This window comes from Zingiber officinale, chromosome 7A, assembly GCF_018446385.1.
Source record: "Zingiber officinale cultivar Zhangliang chromosome 7A, Zo_v1.1, whole genome shotgun sequence".
Classification (NCBI taxonomy): Eukaryota; Viridiplantae; Streptophyta; class Magnoliopsida; order Zingiberales; family Zingiberaceae; genus Zingiber; species Zingiber officinale.
The window spans coordinates 27786618-27810180 of record NC_055998.1 but is presented as its reverse complement, the minus strand read 5'-3'; the positions used below and the strand labels follow the sequence as shown (position 1 = coordinate 27810180).

General features: G+C 33.4%; 1 protein-coding gene across 1 annotated transcript; it reads left to right on the top strand.

Annotated features, from left to right (window-relative positions):
- On the top strand, positions 1-22819 carry LOC122001230 (indole-3-acetaldehyde oxidase-like). The gene is made up of 10 exons (XM_042555874.1): positions 1-2412; positions 15342-16982; positions 17887-18146; positions 18304-18513; positions 19631-19849; positions 20531-21496; positions 21717-21809; positions 21899-21997; positions 22086-22275; positions 22520-22819. Exons 1-10 carry the CDS (start codon positions 2277-2279, stop codon positions 22732-22734), a joined length of 4029 nt encoding a protein of 1342 aa, XP_042411808.1. The 5' UTR covers positions 1-2276; the 3' UTR covers positions 22735-22819.
- The last annotated feature ends 744 nt before the right edge of the window (positions 22820-23563 follow it).

Here is a 23563-nt window from a genome sequence, read left to right as displayed (position 1 = left end):
ACTATGTTTGCAACCTTGCAACCCCAACAAAGACAAGGGTTAGAATGGCGTCGGAATGTCCTAGCATTGCCACTCTGATGCCCAAGTAAGAATCAGTCTAGAGATGGGGAGCAAAGTGAGCTAATGAATAGTTTAGAATGACTTAATCTGTAAAAGAGAAGAACCTGGTTGTTTCCCGCTTGCTCCCTTTTTTATGCTATCTTTCATGACTGATGGTCCCGTGTAGGTTTGCTAGAGGGATGAATAGTCTGTAATATAAATTTAAAACTAATTTTTTGCTACTTACTTAGCAAGGTCAAACACATATTAATTAGACAGATATAACATGCAAAAAAAAAAAAAGTAAGAGATAACAAAATTTACTTGGTTATAATTAGGAATGTTGTTAATCTAAGGCAAATAATAGTTCACTAAGATTCTCTTTCGTTGTGTGCGGAGGAGTCTCTTATACGGATTAAAGCATGAATAAAATAAAAAGGAATTTTGAATATAGTGTGTGCTGCATTGAACTATGAGGGGCAGGGTATTATTTATAGCCCACTGATTGAAATAACCATTGCTGATGTGATAGCTCCCGGGCCCCTAGACCCGATCTGGGCGCCTGGACGTGGCCACCTTGATTTACTCTACAACGGATTCCTATAACCATTTATCGGTTCCCAGGTGCCTAGATGTGGTTAGGGCACTTGGATTTTGTTGACGTAGGCTCCGCGCTAATTCTCTTCACCGCAATAGCTATTTGATGTGGCCTGAAGGGATCTAGGTGCTTGAACCTGGTCTAGGGGTATGGACATGGTCAACTCAGTAATTGACTTTTATCCGATCGCTTGGGTGATATTCCGACCGTCCAAAATTGAGCTCACTTTAACCCAACTCCGGCCTTCTTCTTGAGCAGTGCTTCTCCCCGGCTTCTCGTCTCTCGAAACGCTGCGCGCGTGCTTCTCGTCCGTTGGTTTACTTTTCCGCAGCACATCATCTCTCAAATGCACTGAGCCTGTCGATTTGTTTCCTATGTTAATATTCTCGCTAACTGCGTCTTCTGCTCGACTTCTTATGTTCCTAAGTCCCTGTACACTTAGACAGACACAATACATCAAAAATATAAAAGCTAACTTAACTCAATTAATCATATAAAAATCAACTCAGAGTACTTACAATAACTTATCATCTTCCGTGCATTAGTGAATATTTATTTCTCTTATCAATTTTTATACCTTCTGAGTGCTTTAATGGTTATTAATGATTTATTATTAATGCCTAATGATGATTATCATTAACGCCTAAAAATCATTAATGCCTTCAACCTTTCATCTTCACCCTATTGAATACTATCGCATACTGATAAATTATTAGCCTGATGGGACCATTCACATGAAAGGCCTATCCACTCGAGAGAACTTGGACATCGTCGGTCGGGGACCCGAGTTATAGCCACTCAGAAGTAGTCACGAATGTGTATTCAAGACACGATCCTCGCCATCATTCATCCCGGTTGACTGAGCTATTCTTGTCCCTATCAACTGAGTTATCATCGTCCTAGTCGGCTGAGCTGTTCTCCTCCCGGTTGGCTGAGCTATCCTCTCAATCAGTCGAGCTATCCTCATCCCAATCGGCTCAGCGATCCTCGTCCCGATCAATAGGTTTTGAGCTGATTTATATCTAACTTCTCCATTATATAGAGAGATATCTTGACTTGTGAAAAATATATGAAAGCTTTACCATTCCCCATATGAGAGGGATTAAGGTGGTTTCCGTATTATACGCTTCTTACATCGTTCATTGGTCTACACAATTATTAAAAATATATATAATATAAAAATAAAGATTAGTGGATTTATTCACAGTTCATTAATTTAATTATTCATTGATGGATCAAACTAGCTTATGGTAAGATCAAATTAAATTTATAAAATTACGGATTAGATTATGCCGTGTTAAATTCTGTCATCTCTAATTGGAACTGCTTCAATTTATAGATAAAAGAATGAAACTCAAAATTTAGAGCATTTTCGACAAAGTAATTAACGGGAGTAAACTGAACTTTGTGCTAAGCTTACCCTTCACCGAAAGAGAAACGCGGGGAACTTCAATGTCAAGTATCTTCGAACGGTTCAAATGAAGAGGTAACGTGTCCGTCTCAGAAATCGATCGACGACACAGCAGCTCATCTACCACGGGAACCATAGCGAAAGGCTCACTCTTAATTACTATCTACTAAAGCGCGACGATAAAGGGCGGCCTACATCCAGCTCCTCAGATCGGGCGGATCCGGTTCGATGGCAGCGGACAAACTGGTGTTCGCCATCAACGGGGAGCGCTTCGAGGTCGCCAAGGTGGATCCTTCCGCCACCTTACTGGAGTTCTTGAGGACCCGCTCCCGATTTACTGGTCCTAAGCTTGGGTGCGGAGAGGGTATGCCTTCTATTTCTATATATTCTCAGGTTCTCCTTGCATGCACGCGTGTAAAATATGTTGATTTGTCTCCGGGACTATGTGTCATAGTAAGATATTCAGATTGTCATATAGATATTTATAGTTTGATTTCTATTTACAATATATTTCTAAAATAAAATTTTTCAAATGAAGCGTATAATTAAAGGATATTGGACTTCTAAGTTGATCACTCTATCCATTTTTTTATTTATCCTGATGATTAATAAAAAAATTTCATGAAATCGAATTGATCATCCTAAGAAAAATCAATAAAACTAATTGGCTGTTTTTTTCGTAATGCATGCTGCTTGGTTCGTAAAGCTCTCTTTCTCTTGGATAAAGCTATGTGGTTGCCTCTAAAGGCTTACAGAGTTAATATTTACATATGATATTACTATAATAAACTATGAGATTAATTTTGAATGAGTGTGAAATATATCGTGAATTATCTGATCATAAAGGGTTACTATACTAATGAATCTCCCGTGCATGATTTACCTCTTCGATAGGTCATCATTTTTTACTATGATAAAATCAAATGGTTTGCAAAACTTTCTCATTTGGTATTTCTAGAAAGAGACCTTTTTTTCCCACTTACTTAAGGTGTTTTTTTTGTTTTGTTTTTTTTTTTACATGTTTATCTTCCCGTATACAGATACTAGATATGAATTATGCTATATATATATATATATATATATATATATATATATATATATATATATATAATATCAAATAACTCATTCGTTAACCACCAACTCCTTAATATTAATTTTACGCTATTAATTCCTCATCCATTATTTATTAATTTTTTATTTAAAAAATATTAATCCACCAAAATATATATATATATATATATCAAATAACACATTCATTAACCCACCAATTCCTTAATATTAATTTTACGCTATTAATTCCTCATCCATTATTTATTAATTTTTTATTTAAAAAATATTAATCCACCAAATATATATATATATATATATATATATATATATATATATATATATATCGAATAACTCATTCATTAACCCACCAACTCCTTAATATTAATTTTACGCTATTAATTCCTCATCCATTAATTATATTAATTTTTTATTTAAAAAATATTAATCCACCAACTCCAAATATCAATTCCTACTAATTTCATAACAAAGTCAACATCAATCATTAATATGAATCTTGTTATTTTATTACAAATATGGACTTTTACTAAGTAATTAATTTTGATGAACCTGAAAATAAAATTATGCTAATATTTTTTCCCACTAAAAATAATTTTAATTTTTATTATTATTTTTTATATAAAAAATATGTATTGTTATTCATCATGAACGGAGAAACTTCTATAAATATTTTGGATTGACTATATTAGAAACCATATCTTTGTTGAATCGTAAGTGTTCGCGGAATAAGAAATTCGAAAAAGAAATGACACAAGTAATTTTTTTTACTTGGTTCGGAGCCTGTATCGATTCCTACTCCAAGGCCAGAGAGCGAATCGTGAGTTGTGTTTTGAGCTTCAGCCTAGACCCTCCTTATATAGGAGGTTCAGGGTGCCTGGAACCTCCAAGGCGCCATGAATATGACGTAGTCGAGCCAACCAGGGCGCTCCGAGTGTCGAGATGACGTTGTGGATAAAAGTTCACCTCTGGGCGCCCGGGTCCCTCCCGGGCGCCCGGACCTTTGGGCGTCCAGATCCATCCCGAGCGCCCGGATCCATCTCGGGCGCCCGGACCCCAGTTTTCCAGCAGCTTCCTTCCTACAAGAAAACGTTAGTCCGGAGGCAAACATATGATATATATATCCTACAAAACAAAGTGTTAGCACAGTTTAAGTTTAAACAGAATATTAATTAGATTCCGTCTCCTCGAGACCGGAATCTAGTCACGATCTCGACTTAGATATCGGAAATGGGTCTAAGTCGGATTGACGCCTAATGTTCTCTTCCCAGGAACGCGTCCTCACAGTCACTCCCCTCCAGTGACTTACCTCTACCTACCTGTCAGACGTTCGGTCAGCCCTTCGACTCGTCTGGGCTTTATGCCAGCTATCCGGTCAGTACGTCAACTTAGCTGGACTTCGTGCCAAACGTCCGGTCAGCCTGTCGACCCGTTTGGACTTCGTGCCAGATATCCTATCAGCCCGTCGACCTGTCTGGGCTTCTCTTGTACACTCGATCAGAGTGTTAGATAACAACGAAACTAACTTAACCTATTTTGTTATTAATCAAAACTTGAGTTAGACCGTTAGTGCTAACCGCACCAACAATCTCCCCTTTTTTTATGCAATGACAACCTGGTTAAGTTAGTAATAAATATACAAGTAAAAACAAACATAAGGTTGTTAAGTTAGCTTTTAAATTTTATTCTATTTGTTTAACTAACTTAAACCACCTAACCCTCCCCCTTTGGCATTCATCAAAAGGATTATTATAGAACAACTTGTAATTGAAAAATACAAAGTAAAAACAATCTAAAAATGTAAGTCAAATTATCTTGGGGGAGTATGACATAGAAAAATAGCTTAAGTTTTTTACTTTTATCTTTTTCAAAACGTAGCTACATTTAACTTTTAGAAAGATAATTGTCAACTTAATCTTTTGAAAAGAGTTTTGCAATTTAGAAATATAATTTGCAAAGATAAAGAATATTAGGGTTAAGTTCACTTTACAAGTCAAGTAAATTTAAGTTTGAGTTTGTAAAACTTAACTAAGTAAAATTCATTTTTAAATCTGACTTTGTAACATTTTAGATAAATTTTCAAAAATATGTTTTGAAACCCATATATAATTTTCAAAAATGAAGAATCCAATTTTTAAAGCCTTTGTAAACTAATTTTGGAAGGTTTAAATCGAAAACTAAGTTTAGAAGGTGTCATTTTCAAAATTAAATTTGAAAAGTTTAAAATTTGAAAATAAAGTTAACTTTCAAAACTAATTTTAACTTTCAAAACTAATTTTAAAAAATCCAAAAAAAAATTAAAATACTTAGTTTTGACTTGATTTAAAAAGAGGTATTTTGCAAAAATTAATTTTAAACTAAGTATAAAAATAATTAACCTCCCCCTGAATCTGACATTACAAAATCTGTCTAACCAATTAGCTACTTACTGACTATTAGAGGATAGCAACTTTCACTTGGTTAGTCAGGCTAAGTCTAAGCATCAGATAGTGTTTGACTAACTGAATGACTTAACTTGATTAATATCTGTTTGGTATTTAACGTTCAGACTTATATCGATGCACTAACATAAGCATCTTAAGTCCAGGCAATTTATCTATGCATCTCACCCCTTTCTATGTTTGACAATCACAAACAAAGGAATCCTAGGGTGTTGGTGAGATGCTCAAGTACTAGCTCTAGGGGAATATCCTTTCTAAGGGATTATTCTAGTCTAAGGCCAAAACTGATTTTGAAATTCTAAAAATAGGAAATTTTGAAAATATAAAAGCATTTTACCTTAGAATTTGAAAAATACCCTTTTTTGAAAATAATTTTAAAATTCCTAATCTATTATAAACATCCCTAATTTTCTACGTAGATTGCTAAACTCACTTTCAGGGAGGGGTTTAGTAAATATGTTAGCTAAATTAGATTTTGACTCAATGTACTTGAGTTCAATGTTTCCTTTAGTGACATGATCCCTGATAAAGTGATACCTAATTTCAATATGTTTGATTCTAGAATGATGCACTGGATTTTTTGTTAAATTAATTGAACTAATATTGTCAATTAATACTTTTACTTTTGTAAGGTTTAAGTTAAAATCTTTTAAAGTGTGCATCATCCATAATAGTTATGCAACGCATTCTCCTTTAGCTATATATTCTGACTCAGTTGTAGATAGAGTAACACAATGTTGCTTTCTACTAAACCAGCTAACAAGTGATGGGCCTAGTAGTTGACATCCACTACTTGTGCTTTTGCGGTCTAATTTGCACCCAGCATAATCTGAGTCAGAATATCCTATTAATTCAAAATTATTAGTTCTAGAATATCAAATACCTACATTTGTTGTTCCTTTAAGGTATCTAAAGATTCTTTTGACTTGAGTAAATGTGATTCTTTAGCACATGTTTGGTATCTAGCACATATACTCACTGTAAATAAAATATCGAGTCGACTTGCAGTTAAGTACAGTAGGCTACCTATGACACTCCTATAGTATTTTAAGTCAACTGGTTTTCCATTGTCATCGTCATCTAGGATTGTGTTTACTGCCATAAGTGTTTTTATTTCTTTATTATTTTCCATTCCAAATTTTTTAAATAATTCTTTAGTGTATTTTTGTTGATGAATATAATTACCTTCATTTGTTTGTTTGATTTGTAATCATAAAAAGTAAGTTAACTTGCCTACTAGACTCATTTCAAATTCTTGCTCCAATAGATTTGTAAATTCATCTAAAAATTCTGTGTTAGTTGAACCAAAAATTATATCATCTACATAGATTTGGGCTATAAAAATATCCTCTTTTATTAACTTAACGAATAGGGTTGGGTAAATTTGACCTTGGTTGAACCCTTTAGATATTAGGTAAGAAGTTAGCCTTTCATATCATGCCCTAGGTGCTTGCTTAAGTCCATATAAAGCTTTCTTTAATTTAAATACATAGTCAGGATATTCTAGACTTTCAAACCCAGGTGGTTGTCCTATATAGACTTCTTCTTTTATTAATCCATTTAGAAAGACAGATTTAACGTCCATTTGATACAATTTGAACCCTTTATGGGTTGCATAACTGAGTAACATTCTAATAGACTCTAATCTAGCTACTAGGGCATAAGTTTCATCATAGCCAAGTCCTTCAACTTAACTAAACCCCTTAGCAACTAGCCTAGCCTTATTTCTAGTAATTTCCTCAGTTTCACTTAGTTTATTTCTAAATACACATTTTGTTTCTATTACTTTTTTATTTTTGGGTGGTGGTACTAAGTCCCAAACTTCATTTCGCTCAAATTGGGCTAGTTCCTCCTGCATAGCTATAACCCAGTCTAGGTCACGTAAGGATTCAACTATGGTTTTATGTTTGATTTTTGAAATTAAAGAAATTTGACTTAGGTTTCTAAAGGATGACCTAGTCTGAACCCTTAGGTCTGGATTACCAATTATCTGGTCAGTTGGATGATTTGGGTTGACTCTTATGGTTCTGAAAGGTTGATTTTCTTGAGTTCTTTCTTCCTCTTTATGATTTAAGTCTTGATTGGTTCCTTCTTGATTACTACTGCTTTGAATAAACTCAATTGGTTGAAGTTGGGTTTGATCTAAGTTTGGTTTGGATTCCTCAAATTTTACATTAGTAGCTTCTTCAATTTATAATGTAACCTTATTATATATTCTATATCCCCTATTGTTGAGTGAATATCCCACAAAAATTCTATTTTCTACTTTAGAAGTAAATTTTCCCAAATGTTCCCTTGTGTTTAAGATGAAGGCTGGGCACCCAAATACTTTAAAATATTTTATATTGGGTTGTTTTTTATAATAAACTTTGAAAAAGATTTTATTATGTATTTTATTTAGGGTTGTTCTATTTTGCATGTAGCAAGTTGTACTAACAGCTTCTGTCCAAAAATATTTGGGAAGATTATATTCATTTAATATAGTTCTAGAGGCTTCAAGTAAAGTTCTATTTTTTCTTTCTACAATCCCATTTTGTTGAGGAGTTTTAGGGCACGAAAATTCGTGATGATAGCCATTTTCAAAATAAAATTTATTAAAGTTATGATTTTTAAATTCTCCCCCATTATCATTTCTAATTCTTTTTCGTTTTCAACTTGTTTACAGAAATTTATAAAAATTTCAAAGATTTCATCCTTATTTTTTAAGAATTTTACCCAAGTGAACCTATAGTAGTCATTTATTATTACTAGACAATATAAACTACCATTTATTGATTTGACCCCATGGGAGTCAAACAGGTCTAGATGTAAAAGTTCTAGTATTGAATTAGTTTGAGATTGATTAATTGGTTTGTGGGTAGATTTTGTTTGTTTGCCTTGTTGACAAGCATTACATATGGTTGAGTCTAAGTTAGGTAATTTTGGTAAGTCTCTAACTAATCCATTTAATTTGCTTATATTTTTGAAATTTGTGTGTGACATTCGTCTCTGTCATAACCAAATGTCTTCTTTTTGTGTTAAATAACACTTAATTGAAGAAGTGATTAAGTTAATTGCATAGATGTTATCTTTTCTAAACCCTTTTAGACTTATAGTAGGATTATCTAGGTGTTTGATTAAGCATTTCGTAGATAAGAACCTAACCTTATACCTACTGTCACACAATTGACTAATACTTAGGAGATTATACTTGAAATTTTCAACAAGTAAAACATTTGTAATAATAAAGTCAAATTTTAGCTCAATGTTACCTATATCAATTACCTTGAGTTTGTCATTGTTTCCAAAGGTACAACTGTTCCTAAGCTTTTGTAAGTAAGTTGGGTGAATTTGGTGTGATCTCCAGTCATATATTTGGAGCAACCACTGCCCAAAATCTACTTGGTTTTCTACAATAGGTATAAACTAGAATTAGTCTAAGTTCAGGCTGATAAAATTTTAGGTTAGTTTTAAAATAAATCATAACATAATTTTAAAAAAAATTAAGTTAATTGTAAAATAAATATTAAATTAATTTAAAAGCTTTTAAAAGTATTTTTAAAATACCTTTAAAAGAATTTTTAAAAGTTTTTTAAAGACATTTTAAAATAATTTTTAAAGAGTTTTTAAAAGTTTTAAAGAATTTTTAAAATAATTTTTAAAGAATTTTTAAAATAATTTTTAAAGAATTTTTAAAAGTTTTTAAAGAATTTATAAAATAATTTTTAAAGAGTTTCAAAAAGTTTTTAAAGAATTTTAAAAATAATTTTTAAATAATTTTTAAAAGTTTTTAAAGAATTTCTAAAATAATTTTTTTTAATAAATTTTAAAAGTTTTTAAAGGATTTTTAAAATAATTTTTAAAGAGTTTTTAAAAAATTTTAAAGAATTTTTAAAAATATTTTTAAAAGTTTTTAAAGAATTTTTAAAATAAATTTTAAAGAATTTTTTAAAAGTTTTTAAAGAATTTTTAAAATAATTTTTAAAAGTTTTTAAAGAATTTTTAAAATAATTTTTAAAGAATTTCTTAAAAGTTTTTAAAGAATTTTTAAAATAAGTTTTAAAGAGTTTTTAAAAGTTTTTACAGAATTTTTAAAATAATTTATAAAGAATTTTTTAAAAGTTTTTAAAGAATTTTTAAAATAATTTTTAAAAAGTTTTTAAAGAATTTTTTAAAGAATTTTTAAAATAATTTTGAAAAGTTTTTTTAAAGAAATTTTAAAAGAATTTTTAAAGTAATTTTAAAATAATTTTTAAACAGTTTTTAAAGAATTTTTAAAATAATTTTTAAAGAATTTTTAAAATAATTTTTAAAGAATTTTTAAAATATTTTTTAAATAATTTTTAAAAGTTTTTTTAAAGAAATTTTAAAAGAATTTTTAATGAGTTTTAAAAAGTTTTTAAAGAAATTTTAAAGAGTTTTTAAAAGTTTTTAACGAATTTATAAAATAATTTTTTAAAGAGTTTTTAAAAGTTTTTAAAGAATTTTAAAAGAATTTTTAAAGAATTTTTTAAATAATTTTTTAAAGAATTTTTAAAAGTTTTTAAAGAAATTTTAAAATAATTTTTAACGAGTTTTTAAAAGTTTTTAAAAATTAATTTTAATTTAATTTGATTTAATTTATTTTTATTTTTATTTTTATTTTAATTTTAATTTTAATTTTAATTTGATTTGATTTGATTTGATTTGATGTAGTCCTTAGTCATCTCACCCGATCTACGTTTTCAATCAGGGAATCCTATAATTTTGTGAGATGAATTAGGTTTAGTTTTAGGGTTTGGTTTAACTTTGTGTTAAATTTAAGTTTAGTTTTGGGCTCAACAAATAGTCATTCTTTGAATAAATTTCTAGGTCATGGTGAGTCACTTGGACATCATTAGAGTAATCATGCCTTCGAAGTTTTCCAAATGGTTTTATCCACTGAACTTAATACAAAATCTTGGTTTAACTGGTTAGAATCCATAAAAGGTAGCTTCGGTCAGTTCCACTCAGCCAAATACACCAGGTCGAAGCTATATCTTTCTAGACATGCATAAACTAAGCTTTCCTAACGTACTATCATTCAAAACTTCACCAGTACCATAGGTCAAGTTAAACTTAGTCTCTTTCTAATTAGTCCTAATTATCCTGGCGGGTAAGCTAGTTTGGGTTACCCTGTCGAGTAGGTTAGTTTTGGAGGTGACAGCTATTCTGGAGCCTCCCCTGAATTATTTGCCTTTATTTTTAATTTTTAGTTTTTGGTTTATGTTTGTTCTTTTTATAGTTATAATTGACTTGGTGATATTCTAAGTCTTGGTGGGGTTTAAAATATTTAGATTTTGAATTTGTTAGTCTGGATTTGTATTTTGGTTTTTGAGTTGATTCATTTGATTTTACATAATATATTTTTTGTTTGGGTATGTAGTATTGGTTAAGTCCTACTTGCGTGGTTAAACATGCTTTCGGAACCCAAGCTTTACTTGATTGTTTGTGTTGAGTTATTAATGATTTAAATGTTTTATTCGAACTTGACTTGTAGCCAAGTCCGGTTTTGTTGTAAATTATTTTTTAATTATTTAATATTAGATCTAAATTCTTAAATCTAGTTGTAAATTTTTCTAACATTTCTTTTAATTTGTTAATTTCTATTTTTAGTGATAAATTCTCCTCCTCAAGTGTTAGATCTTGAGTTGGATTTGAATTTTTGATTTGTTCCTTGAGGTTTTGATTTTTCTCAAAGAGCAATTTATTTTCTTTTTCTAGTTTAACTAATTTACTATTCAAGCACGAAATAATTTTTAAAAAATTTCTATTTAAATTAAAATCTACCTCGTTGGGACCTTCGGAAACGAGTACGGACTCGTGGCTCGACTTAGGTTCGGACCCGTCTTCTGATTCTTCTTCGAGGGCCATCAGTGCGAGGTGGCTCTGGTGCTTCTGATCTTCAGCCTCCGATTCATCCGAAAAGGAGTCGTCCCAAGTCGCTTTGAGAGCCTTCTTCTTGGATGCTTTTGTCTTGTCACTCTTCAGTTTCGGGCACTCGTTCTTGTAGTGACCCTTTTTGTTGCATCCGAAGCAGGTCACGTTCCTCGGTCCGTTTGGAGAGTTGATCTTTTGCAGGTCCTTCTTGCTAAAGCTCTTCTTTCTCCTGGTGAACATTTTCCTTACTAGGTTCACCAGGTACTCTTCATCTTCGGTCTCCTGATCAGACTCCTCTTCGGGTGCAGGCTTATTTTTAGACCTCTCCTTGGAGGAACCTGCAAATAAGGCAACACCTTTCTCGGATCCAGCATTAGTCTGCTCATGTAACTCTAACTCATAAAATAATTCATCTAATTTTAGTTTGGATAAATTTTTTGAAATTTTGTAGGCATCCACGATAGATGCCCATAAAGTGTTGCGAGGAAAAGCATTTAACGCGTACCTTATTAAATCTCGGTTTTCCATCTGGTGTCCTATCGCGTGGAGTCCGTTGAGGATATCTTTAATTCTCACGTGAAGCTAACTCTCCGTTTCTCCTTCCTGTATTTTAATACTAAATAATCTATTTAATAATAGATCGCGCTTCGTTACCTTGGCGTCGTTTGTCCCTTCGTGTAGTTCGATCAGTTTGTCTCACAATTCCTTTGCGTTCTGGTGCAGACCTACCCGGTTCAATTCTTCCTTCGTCAGTCCGCACTAGAGCGTGTTGAGTGCTTTGAATTCCGTTGAAGCTTTCTTTTTCATATTCGGGGTCCACTATTCTGGGTCCAGTGGGATTCTGGAGTTGTCGACCGGCATCTTGTAGCCTCTTGTGATGCTGAACCATTGGTCGAAGTCCGTCTTCAGGTAAACTTCCATCCGCTTCTTCAGTACGGGAAATCATCCCCGTTGAATAGGGGAGGACGTACTATGCTGAAACCTTCAATTTGGGACATCTTGCACACAAATAAAGAAAAAGACAAAGAAAAAGTCCCAAGACTAGGTCTTGGATTAGTAGTGCAGGATAAAATAGAAATAATTTAAAAACTAAATTAGTGTTGCACCAATTCAGTTCGTTGACGAAAAAAGTTTCCAAAAAGGTAATTGTACCAGTTTGGAAAATTATGAAAATTTGAAAACCGAAGAAAGAAATAAAAAGGGAAAAAAATTTTCACCCCCTATATAATTGGTGGTTGCACCAAATCAGAGCGGTACATGCTCTGATACCACTTGTTGGATCGTAAGCGTTCATAGAGGGGGTGAATATCGATTAAAAAAAACAAGATACGTAGCGGAATAAGAAATTCGAAAAAGAAATGACACAAGTAATTTTTTACTTGGTTCGGAGCCTGTGTCGACTCCTACTCCAAGGTCCGCACATAAGGGTGTTTTCGATGGACAATTCACTAGCAATTCGGAATTGTTTACAACTTAAAGTACACGAAAGCTAATGAAAAAAAATACTGACAAGAAAAAGAAGAATGGAAAAAGAATAGTGTTGTTAGACTGTCTTCGCAGTGTTGCAGGAGCACCAGAGAACGAATCGTGAGTTGTGTTTTGAGGTTCAGCCTTGACCCTCCTTATATAGGAGGTTCGGGGCGCTTGGAACCTCCAGGGCGCCCTGAATATGATGTAGCGGAGCCAACCAGGGCGCTCTGCGTGGCGAGATGACGTTGTGGATAAAAGTTCGCCTCCGGACGCTCGGACCTCCGGGCGCCCGGATCCATCCCGAGCGCCCGGACCCCAGTTTTCCAACAGCTTCATTCCTATAAGAAAACGTTAGTCCGGAGGCAAACATATGATATATATATCCTGCAAAACAAAGTGTTAGCATAGTTTAGGTTTAAACAGAATATTAATTAGATTCCATCTCCTCGAGACCGAAATCTAGTCACGATCGCGACTTAGATATCCGAAATGGGTCTAAGTCGAATCGACGCCTAATGTTCTCTTCCCGGGAATGCGTCCTCACAGTCATTCCCCTCCAGTGACTTACCTTCACCTACCTGTCAAACGTTCGGTCAGCCCTTCAACCCGTCTTGGCTTCGTGTCAGCTATCCGGTCAGCCCATCGACCTAGTTGGACTTCGTGTCAAACGTCCGGTCAGCCTGTCGACCCGTTTGGACTTCGTGCCAAACATCCGGTCAGCCCGTCGACCTGTCTGGGCTTCTTCTGTACACTTAATAAGAGTGTTAGATAACAACGAAACTAACTTAACATATTTTGTCATTCATCAAAACTTGAGTTAGACCGTTAGTGCTAACCGCACCAACAATCTTTACTTAGCATTTTAGTTAAGATCAAGCATAATATTTGGTTTTATCAATTTAATATCTGATATAAAAAGTTAAATGTGATGCCCTTGCATTGCATGGGTGCATCCTTACTAAGTACAATTTATAAATTTAAGGTACTAATTTACACAGATTCATATATTATATTATACATACAATGTGTGTCCGCGATGACTAATGTTTATTAAATTTTATTAACAAAGTTTATTTTCTTTTAAACCATGCATATTACCTCGACCTAGTGACAGTAAATGAGCTAAGTCCAATTCGAGTTAGCTTAGGCTCGAGCTCAACTCAACTTAATTTATGCTGGCTCAAGTTCAAGTTCGAGCTCACTCGAGCCTATAAAATTGAGCTTGAGTTGGAGCTCGATATTTAATTATGGACTCTGACTCAAATTTGAATTTGAATTTTCTTTTTTACTTTTTAATAAATAAATTTATATATTATATACTATAAAAATATATATTATTATTGAATTGTTTAGCTGAATAAATCATCGAGCTAGTAATAAATAAGTTCAACCTTGGCTCGATTTCTAATCATGCCGGTTCAAACTTGATTAGAGCTCGATTAACTTTAAGCTCGAGTTAAATTTTGATGGAGTTGTTCCCGAGCGGCTCATGAACTATTTGACTCGTTTGTACCCTTCCTTAGCCTCATACGGTCACAAATAAAATAATGACTAGTTCCATCTTCGGTCTTATCACTTGTTTAGTTTTGTTTTAGGGTTTAGGGTTAAAAAAAAGTGAGATTCCGTCCGCTAATTAAAATAAGAAAAAAGGGTTCGGAAATCGGAATTCGTTTTTCTTTGTTTTGTTCGTCAACGTTTCTATTTGGAAAAGGTGCAATTTTTTCTGCTCCTGGTTTCAAGTTCTCATCATTTGAATGTTTCAAGTATTAATTTTGATATATAATCATTTCTTTTTATATGTTTTGATGTTGAACGATAGTTGTTGGAAGTAATTCTGTTTCGATGTGAATAATTAGTTCTCTATTAAAGCCCTGTTTAATTTCTTTTATGACACACCCGCAGCCTCTCGCAAAACTTGAGGATCCTGAGCTCTAATTCACCTTCATCACACAGGTGGGGTATATCTGTTCATCCTAAAATGCTTTTGTTTGAACTACTATACTTCGTTTATGAAAACATTTTAGCAAACATGATGTTGTGTCTCTGTTGTGGGGTTAGGTGTGACGTTTCGCTTAGTTGTCAGCATAGTTACACAATGCATTATGTTTGGGATTGTCATCTATATTTTGATTTGAATAATTATTGAATTATTTATAAAAAATATTTAAGTTTTAAAGATCATATGCTATTATTAATATACTTATGTGAAATAATAGAATAGCAATATAGAATTAAAATATGCACAAGTGTCATTATTAGCGTTCTTCTAGACATGCAAATGAGAAATGCATCAACCCCTAGTCTATGTCGGCTTCTATGTGTGATATGTTTATTGTGATCCATTGATTACATGTTTGTCAGATAATATCTTTATGTTTCTCTATGAAACTTAGGTTTAACAAATCCCTTGTTTAATATAAATTTCGTCTTCATGGATCAGGTGGATGCGGTGCTTGTGTTGTTTTTCTTTCTAAATATGATCCAGTTAGTGGCCAAGTGAATGGATCCAGTGTTAGTTCATGCCTTACCTTACTTTGCAACATAAATTTATGCTCTGTTACCACCACTGAGGGGCTTGGGAATAGCAAGGATGGTTTCCATTCGATTCATCAAAGATTCGCAGGATTCCATGCATCCCAATGTGGCTTTTGCACTCCTGGAATGTGTATGTCACTCTTTTCTGCCCTCAACAATGCAGACAACACCAATAGGCCTGAGCCTCCCAGAGGGTTCTCAAAGATCAAAAAATATGAGGCTGAGAAGGCTATTTCTGGCAATCTTTGTCGATGTACTGGATTTAGGCCAATTGCAGATGTCTGCAAGAGCTTTGCAGCCGATGTTGATTTGGAGGATTTGGGTTTTAATATATTCTGGGAAAAGCCAGAAGATGCAAATGTGGAAAGATTGCCTCCTTACAATCAACACAACGTCTGCACTTTTCCTGAATTCTTGAAGTGTGAGATCAATTCTTCCATGAATACCTTGAAGAGTTTCAAGGATAATGGTGCACTAGAGTGCCAGTGGTATCGACCTGCTAGCTTTGAGGAGCTTTATGAACTTCTTAATTCCAGTGAATTCATTGAAAGTCATGTTAAAATGGTTGTGGGTAACACAATGTCTGGCGTTTACAAGGAAATTAACCTATATGATAAGTATATTAGTCTAACAGGAATACCAGAACTCTCGATCATTGAAAGGGATAGCAAAGGGTTTACACTTGGAGCTGCTGTGACAATATCTAAAGCAATTGAAGTGCTGAAAGAAAGAGATGGAAATGTATTGAAGACAGATGGAGAATTGGTCTTTGGTAGAATTGCTGAACATATGGATAAAGTGGCTACACCATTTGTTAGAAATATGGCTAGCTTGGGTGGGAATCTGATTATGGCTCAAAGATACCAGTTTCCTTCAGATATTGCTACAATACTGCTTGCTGCTGGATCAACTGTTTGTCTTCAGATGGCTTCAGAAAGGCTAATTCTTTCACTTGAGGAATTTTTGGAGGGGCCTCCATATGATGATAGAACCATACTTGTAAGCATACATATTCCTTATTGGAGTTCAGCAAGTATCTCATCATCTGGAACTAGTAAATACAATATTATATTTAAAACATACAGAGCAGCTCCACGACCTCTTGGGAATGCTGTGTCTTATCTAAATTCTGCTTTTTTGGCTCATGTTGCTTCTGATAGGTCCTCTGGGGATATTGTTTTACTGAAACTGCACTTGGCTTTTGGTGCTTATGGCACTGAACATGCCATCAGAGCTAGGAATGTTGAAAATTTTTTGGTTGGTAAAATGCTCACGGTCTCTGTGCTAATTGAAGCCATTAAATTATTGAAGGAGATCATCATACCTAAAGAAGGCACTTCTCATCCAAGATACAGAATAAGTTTGGCTGTTGCTTTTTTGTTCAAATTTTTTCAACCACTATCTAAAGACTTGGCTCAGGTTGAGAAGAATAATCTTCACATTCCAGATGTCATATTGTCTTCAAAGCAATTAGTTGAGTTTAGCACAGAATACTTTCCTGTTGGCAAACCAATCAAAAAAGTTGCAGCTGAAATTCAAGCCTCTGGTATGTGCTTTTTGGTTATTTCTTTTAATCATTACATTGATCTTATTTTATCGAAAATTAATATATATCATATAGAGGGAGGATGACCTACAATTCACTTGATAAAAGATACATTAAGTGGATGACTTGCAATCCGCCCCATACAAAATATATCAATATGTCATATCTATATTAAAGGGTAAATGGCCTGTAATCATGTCAGTAAAGAATGCATCTCATATAGGAGGTGAATGACCTACAATTCATTTAATACGAAATGCATCATAATTGAAGGCTTTGATTAAAGGTTGTCAATAAAGTTCAACATCTAATAATGGCATTTTCAGTCTGATTAGAGTGGCTTCTTGTTGGTTAAAATAATAGTTATAGTGTGTGGCTACATGCAGTTTATTAGGCCATTGAACACATGCAATAAATCAAGCCATTGAACTCTATGAACGGGTTTGGCTACATGAAAATTTATTTGTTTGTTGAACTCTACAAAAGGTTAATATCACTTAGTGTTGTTAGTTATGTGGAAAGAATAAAACCAAGTATTCGACACACACAAGCACCTTTGATTAAGTGATGTTTGAAGTTATAATATTTTTTTAAAATTTGTTTTCCCATGTAATGTAATATCGACTTGCTTTTGCTTCCCTTTTTTTTTGGAAAAGTGTGTGCTAGTTCAATTATCACTTAGCCAACCCACTTTGGCAGAAGTTATGTAAATATATTTTATTTTTAATGATTTACAAGAATTTGCAACCATTTTTTGCATTATTACCAATGAAATGTGAATGCTTACGACGGTATCATTCTTCAGGTGCAAGATTTTTCTTCTTAAGACCAAAGGTTATTTATTTATTTATTTTTTTTTTTTTGAGACCATTTTGTGCTATTAATAATCTTATGATCAAACTAGGTGAAGCACTATATGTTGATGACATTCCTTCTTCTAAAGATTGTCTCTATGGAGCATTTATTTATAGCACCAGACCTTTTGCTCGTATAAAGGGAATTACATTCAACCCTACTTTGGTGTCTAGTAAGATTGTTGCTTATATTAGTATCAATGATATCCCAGAAGGAGGCAAAAATGTCGGATCTAGCTTTAGATTTGCTGATGAACCATTATTTGCGGATTCTTTGACTGAATATTCTGGTCAATGTCTTGGAATTGTGGTATACTCCCTTTGTTCCTCTCTCACATTTGCCTGCTATCTATTTTGGTAATGAATATTTAACATCCTGGAGGAGCTAGTTATGATTATTAAAATCAAATCATTCTATATGGTCTTCTAGATTTGGATTGATCTGAATTCCCTCTTGATTACTTTAGGTTGCAAAAACACAGAGATATGCCAACATGGCTGCAAAACAAGCAATTGTACAATATTCCACTAAAGGCTTGGAACCTCCGATTCTCTCTGTTGAAGATGCTGTCAGAAGGTCAAGTTTCTTTGATATCCCTCCATCTCTGTATCCTATAGAAGTTGGAGATCTAGCCAGAGGAATGGATGAAGCCGATCACAAAATTCTCTCAGCTGAGGTGTGAGCTCTCTTTATTGATTTCATCAAGATAAATGATAATCACTTTGTTAGCTTAGCTTGGTACTATTTTTTGGCTAATTGATTATATTGTTCTTGGAGATAATAGTTTAGTCCCACATTATTATGTTAAGCTATTATATATTTTTATAGTTCTAAATCTTTTTCCATGTTACACTATATGGCCAAGACATGCTCTTTTGATAATCTATCGAGATGATACAAGGGTGTCAAAAATGATGATTGAGCAATTTCCATCTACTAATACAAGATAACAATGCTAAGGAGTTCAATATGAGTGATAAATAGCTTGATAGGATAATATGAAGCTTGATACAACACAGCTTTAATAGAAAAATAATAGGAACCAACAATATAATCATAGAATTGTTCCCAAAATGTATGCACAATAAAAGTAGAAAAATAATTATAAGAAAGCTAACACAGAAAGAAATTCTTTTTTTATTCCAAAGTTGATTACTATAACCTATTATTAATTTAGAAAAATTATGGTTCTCAACTTCATGGAGATGATTTGTTCATTCTCAAATTATTTGCTTACATTTAAAACTTACATGAAGCTAAGTAATAGCAAATGAGCATCATGAGATTGTATAAATCCATTTACAGACTTATGAAACACTGCATTGAATCAAAATGTAGTGTGCATCATGAGATTTTAGAAATGCATCTACAGACTTTTAAAACGTCACCTTCTTATCACATTAAAGAAAATTGACATGTTAATCTTTGATGGGTTTTTCGGGTATCACAGATGAGCATGGGCACTAAATATGAAAGAGGGGATACATTTCTTGATCTCCTTTACCTTACCAGATTTTTTTTTTCTGATTTGGGTCCAAGAGCTGAATGCTAGGACCATGACAAAAATTAGATAATATATAAATACTAAATGGCCTTTGCTACATAGGATGGGTTGAAAATCTTCTTGCTTCATGTATGCATGATTTTTTTTCCCCCTTTAATGTTTGCAATCAAGTGAAGGCCCTTCGATTTACCATATGATTAATATTTACTTGTGTTATGAACTTGTTATCTAATGTCCAAGTAACATTCTTTAGTGAATTGGTAATTTGTTATGTCATTGATATATGCAGGTTAAACTTGAATCTGAGCATTACTTCTATATGGAAACACAAACAGCCTTTGCCATACCTGATGAAGATAATTGTATAGTGGTTTACAGTTCTAATCAATACCCTGAGGGTACCCAGGGTGTTATTGCAAAATGTCTTGGAATACCACAACATAATGTTCGTGTGATTACAAGAAGAGCTGGAGGAGGTTTTGGTGGGAAAGCCACTCGATCAAATCCTGTGAGAATGAGAACTTTAAATTTCTTTTTCAAACTTTATGTCATGAGGATATCATTTGGTGATAGATGATCAAACAAAACAATCATCAATATTATTACTTTTTTTAAAAAAAAATAAAGAAGTGCATAATAAGCGTAGAATACAGATTACAACTCTTTGCATAGCACATAAACTAGCATCATTATAGGAGATCCCTTAGAAAAATATTAATGGTAGGAACTTGTTTCATGATGTTCTTAATATTTATTTTTGCTACCAATGTTTGGATTTCTTAACCAGTTCCTTAGTTAACTTTCTCTATTATTTAAACAAAGTTGAGTTATGGAATTCTTTCATGAAATAAAAAATATCGAACTTGGCAGTATGTAATGAAGTTATGCTCAATAAAAGAATTAGTTTATATTGGCTTGGTAAATCATGTTAAAATTTTTAAAGAAGTTTTCCCTTATTGCAGTTACTTGTGATTTTTCTTGTTGATAGATGTAATTTATATTTTTAGCCCATTGTGCATCCAGTCAAAATGTCTCAAAATCTCAAAATTGTTCAATCATATCATTTTGCTACATTTTAGGTAAAATAATAATGTGTGATGTCATTCTCTATCTCTCCCTCTCTGGCTTTGGAATGTTTATGATTTAGCTAATAACCCGTTAGACTATGGTTTTCCCCTGATGCTCACAGATTGCAACAGCATGTGCTCTCACAGCCTTTAAGTTGCGTCGTCCAATAAAGATGTACCTTGATCGTAGCACGGATATGGTAATGGTAGGAGGGAGGCATCCAATGAAAATAACCTATTCTGTGGGTTTTAAATCCGATGGAAAGATTACGGCCTTGTACTTGAATTTGTTGGTAAATGCAGGCATATCAGAGGATTATAGTCCACTTATTCCATATGCCATTATAAGTTGTCTAAAAAAATACAACTGGGGTGCCCTCGCCTTTGATATTAAACTATGCAAGACGAATCTTACAAGTAAATCATCGATGCGAGCACCAGGGCAGGCACAGGGATCTTACATTGCTGAAGCTATTATTGAGCGTGTAGCATCTTTCCTGTCCTTGGATGTCGATGTTGTGAGAAAAAGAAATTTGCATACATATGAAAGCCTGAAGTTTTTTTATGGAAGTAGCAGTGGAGAAGCTCCGGAATATACTTTACCTGCTATAGTTGATGAGTTGTTTACATCTGCAAGCTACTTCAATCGTCTTGAAATGGTATTGCATTTCAATAGTTGCAACAAATGGAAAAAACGAGGGATTTCTTGGGTACCAATTGTATATGAAGTGGAACCAATGCCAACACCAGGGAAAGTATCCATTCTAAATGATGGTTCAATTGTTGTTGAAGTCGGAGGAATTGAAATAGGCCAGGGACTGTGGACAAAGGTGAAGCAAATGGCTGCATTCGGTCTCGAACAGCTATGGGATGAAGAGAAAAAATATCTTTTGGATAGGGTTAGAATCATTCAAGCAGATACTCTGAGTTTGGTTCAGGGAGGTTTAACTATTCGAAGCACCAAATCTGAATCAAGCTGCGAAGCAGTTCGTCTAGCATGCTCTATTCTAGTCAGCAGATTAAAGCCTCTTAAGCAAAGTTTGGAAGAACAAATGGGATCAATTTCATGGGACACCCTTATTACCCAGGTGTGTAATTACGTCATTAATCAAATGTACTAGTGTTTATTTATTCACAAGAACCTAAGCTTATTTCTGTAGTCTGTATGTGTTAGCTAGCTTATGCAAGTGAAGGACAGGATAGCTTATGCATTCACTTTTAGGGATTTCCTGGGCTTTTTTATATTTTGGAAATCAAAGCAGTTACTTCCTTTCATCCATTATGAACTAGTTACCTTACAATATACAGGCAAATTTGCAATATGTGAATTTGTCAGCGAGTACATTTTGGGTTGCTGACGATACTTCATCATATCTAAATTATGGGGCTGCTATAAGCGAGGTAACCTCCTTTGTAGATCATTCATATGATTGACTTGTAATCACATTGCTAGTCTGTTTTCTTGATTTTGAAAATTGTGTGCATTCTAGGTAGAAATTGATGTTCTCACTGGAGCTATTACGATATTGAGAGCAGACCTTACATATGACTGTGGACAGAGCTTGAGTCCTGCCGTGGATCTAGGACAGGTTTTTTTTTTTCACCTGTCCTATTGATTTTATGATCCTAAATCACAATCAGGCATATGTTCATACTTATATCTGAGTGTTTCTGCAGGTTGAAGGGTCTTTTGTTCAAGGAATTGGATTTTTTGTGTATGAGAAGCTCGAGGAAAACTCAGATGGATTGGTGATTTCTGATGGTACTTGGTCATACAAGATCCCTTCTATCGACACCATCCCGAAGCATTTTAATATTAGAGTAATGAACAGTGGGCATCACAAGGACCGAGTCCTCTCCTCGAAGGGTATGCATATGCTTCAGCTATTTTAGAAATTGTCCAGAAGTAATTGGCCTTGATGCTAAAACAAAACAATTACTGAAGCAAGTAGATAAAACAAGATGTCTAACTCCAAGATGCTTAGAATGCAATTGCTCCTTGTTAACAGACCTTATCAAGTTAAATCCTAATGCACCTTTTCTCTTTGCTGCTATTAGCTTTCTAATTTTAAAGCTTCAAGTAGCTGATAAGTTTAATTTCTTGCACGAAGCTTCTGGGGAACCACCTTTGCTTCTAGCTGCTTCAGTTCACTCCGCCATACGGAAAGCAATACGAGCTGCCCGAGCTGATTTCTCCTCAACTGACCCTAACGATAGCTCTGTTTCATCATTCCAGTTTGATCCTCCTGCAACCATGCCACTGGTAAAAGAGCTCTGTGGTCTAAACACTGTGGAGAAATACTTGGAAGCTCATGGAGAAGTATAAGATAGCGTTTGTGCCCATAAATGAATGAATGAATGGATATTTAAATAAGAAATGGTATGCCAGAGGAGATGATTTTCCCGGTACAGTTTATTTGGCATGTGATATTTAAGTAAGAAATGATGTGTTAGTAACTCGTTGCTCGTCTTGTGCACTGAAATAGATGGATGAACATTATGGATGTTCAAATCCTTTTTAGCAGGGTCATTACCATTTTTTTCTCATAATTTAGTAGAAATCATTCCCTTTGAGAAAAAACATTACTAGACCGGAAAAATTGAGAATTAACTTCAATTCTTATATAAAATTTCGTGTAAAGAAAATAAAGCTTATATCATTGAATGAGCTGATAGCGAACGAATGCATCGTACATTATATACAATGACGCTTTTTTTTTTTAACAAAAAGCTAGATTTAATAATTATAATAGTTATTCAAATATTCCGCAACGAATAAAAAAAATATTAAAGATATTTTTAAAAATTAGAAAGCATTTATAGTGTTATTATAGGGGCGCTAATTTAGGTGGATGGAATTTAGATTGGATTGAAAAAATTATAAAAAATCTTAATCAGAATCTGAATATAATCCTAAATCTTAAATCTAAATCCTACCAAAGCTTGACCTGAATAATCCTAATAACCCGATTAAAAATATCTTTTTTTATTATTTTTCTTATAATTTTTTATTTTTATCTTTTATCTTGATACTTCACTATTATAATACTAAGAAGATCCACATTTACTTTTAATTTTTTTAAAAAAAATAACTAATATTCATTTCTTAAATTTTATATTTATGAATGATATTTCTCTAAATTTAGATATTAAAT

Excerpts from the sequence above, each read along its gene's own strand:
- LOC122001230 (XM_042555874.1), top strand. The coding sequence starts at position 2,277 with ATGGCAGCGGACAAACTGGTGTTCGCCATCAACGGGGAGCGCTTCGAG. Across the intron at positions 19,850-20,530 it reads AAGCCACTCGATCAAATCCT|ATTGCAACAGCATGTGCTCT; the intron begins GTGAGAATGAGA and ends TGATGCTCACAG. Across the intron at positions 21,810-21,898 it reads ATGGGGCTGCTATAAGCGAG|GTAGAAATTGATGTTCTCAC; the intron begins GTAACCTCCTTT and ends TGTGCATTCTAG.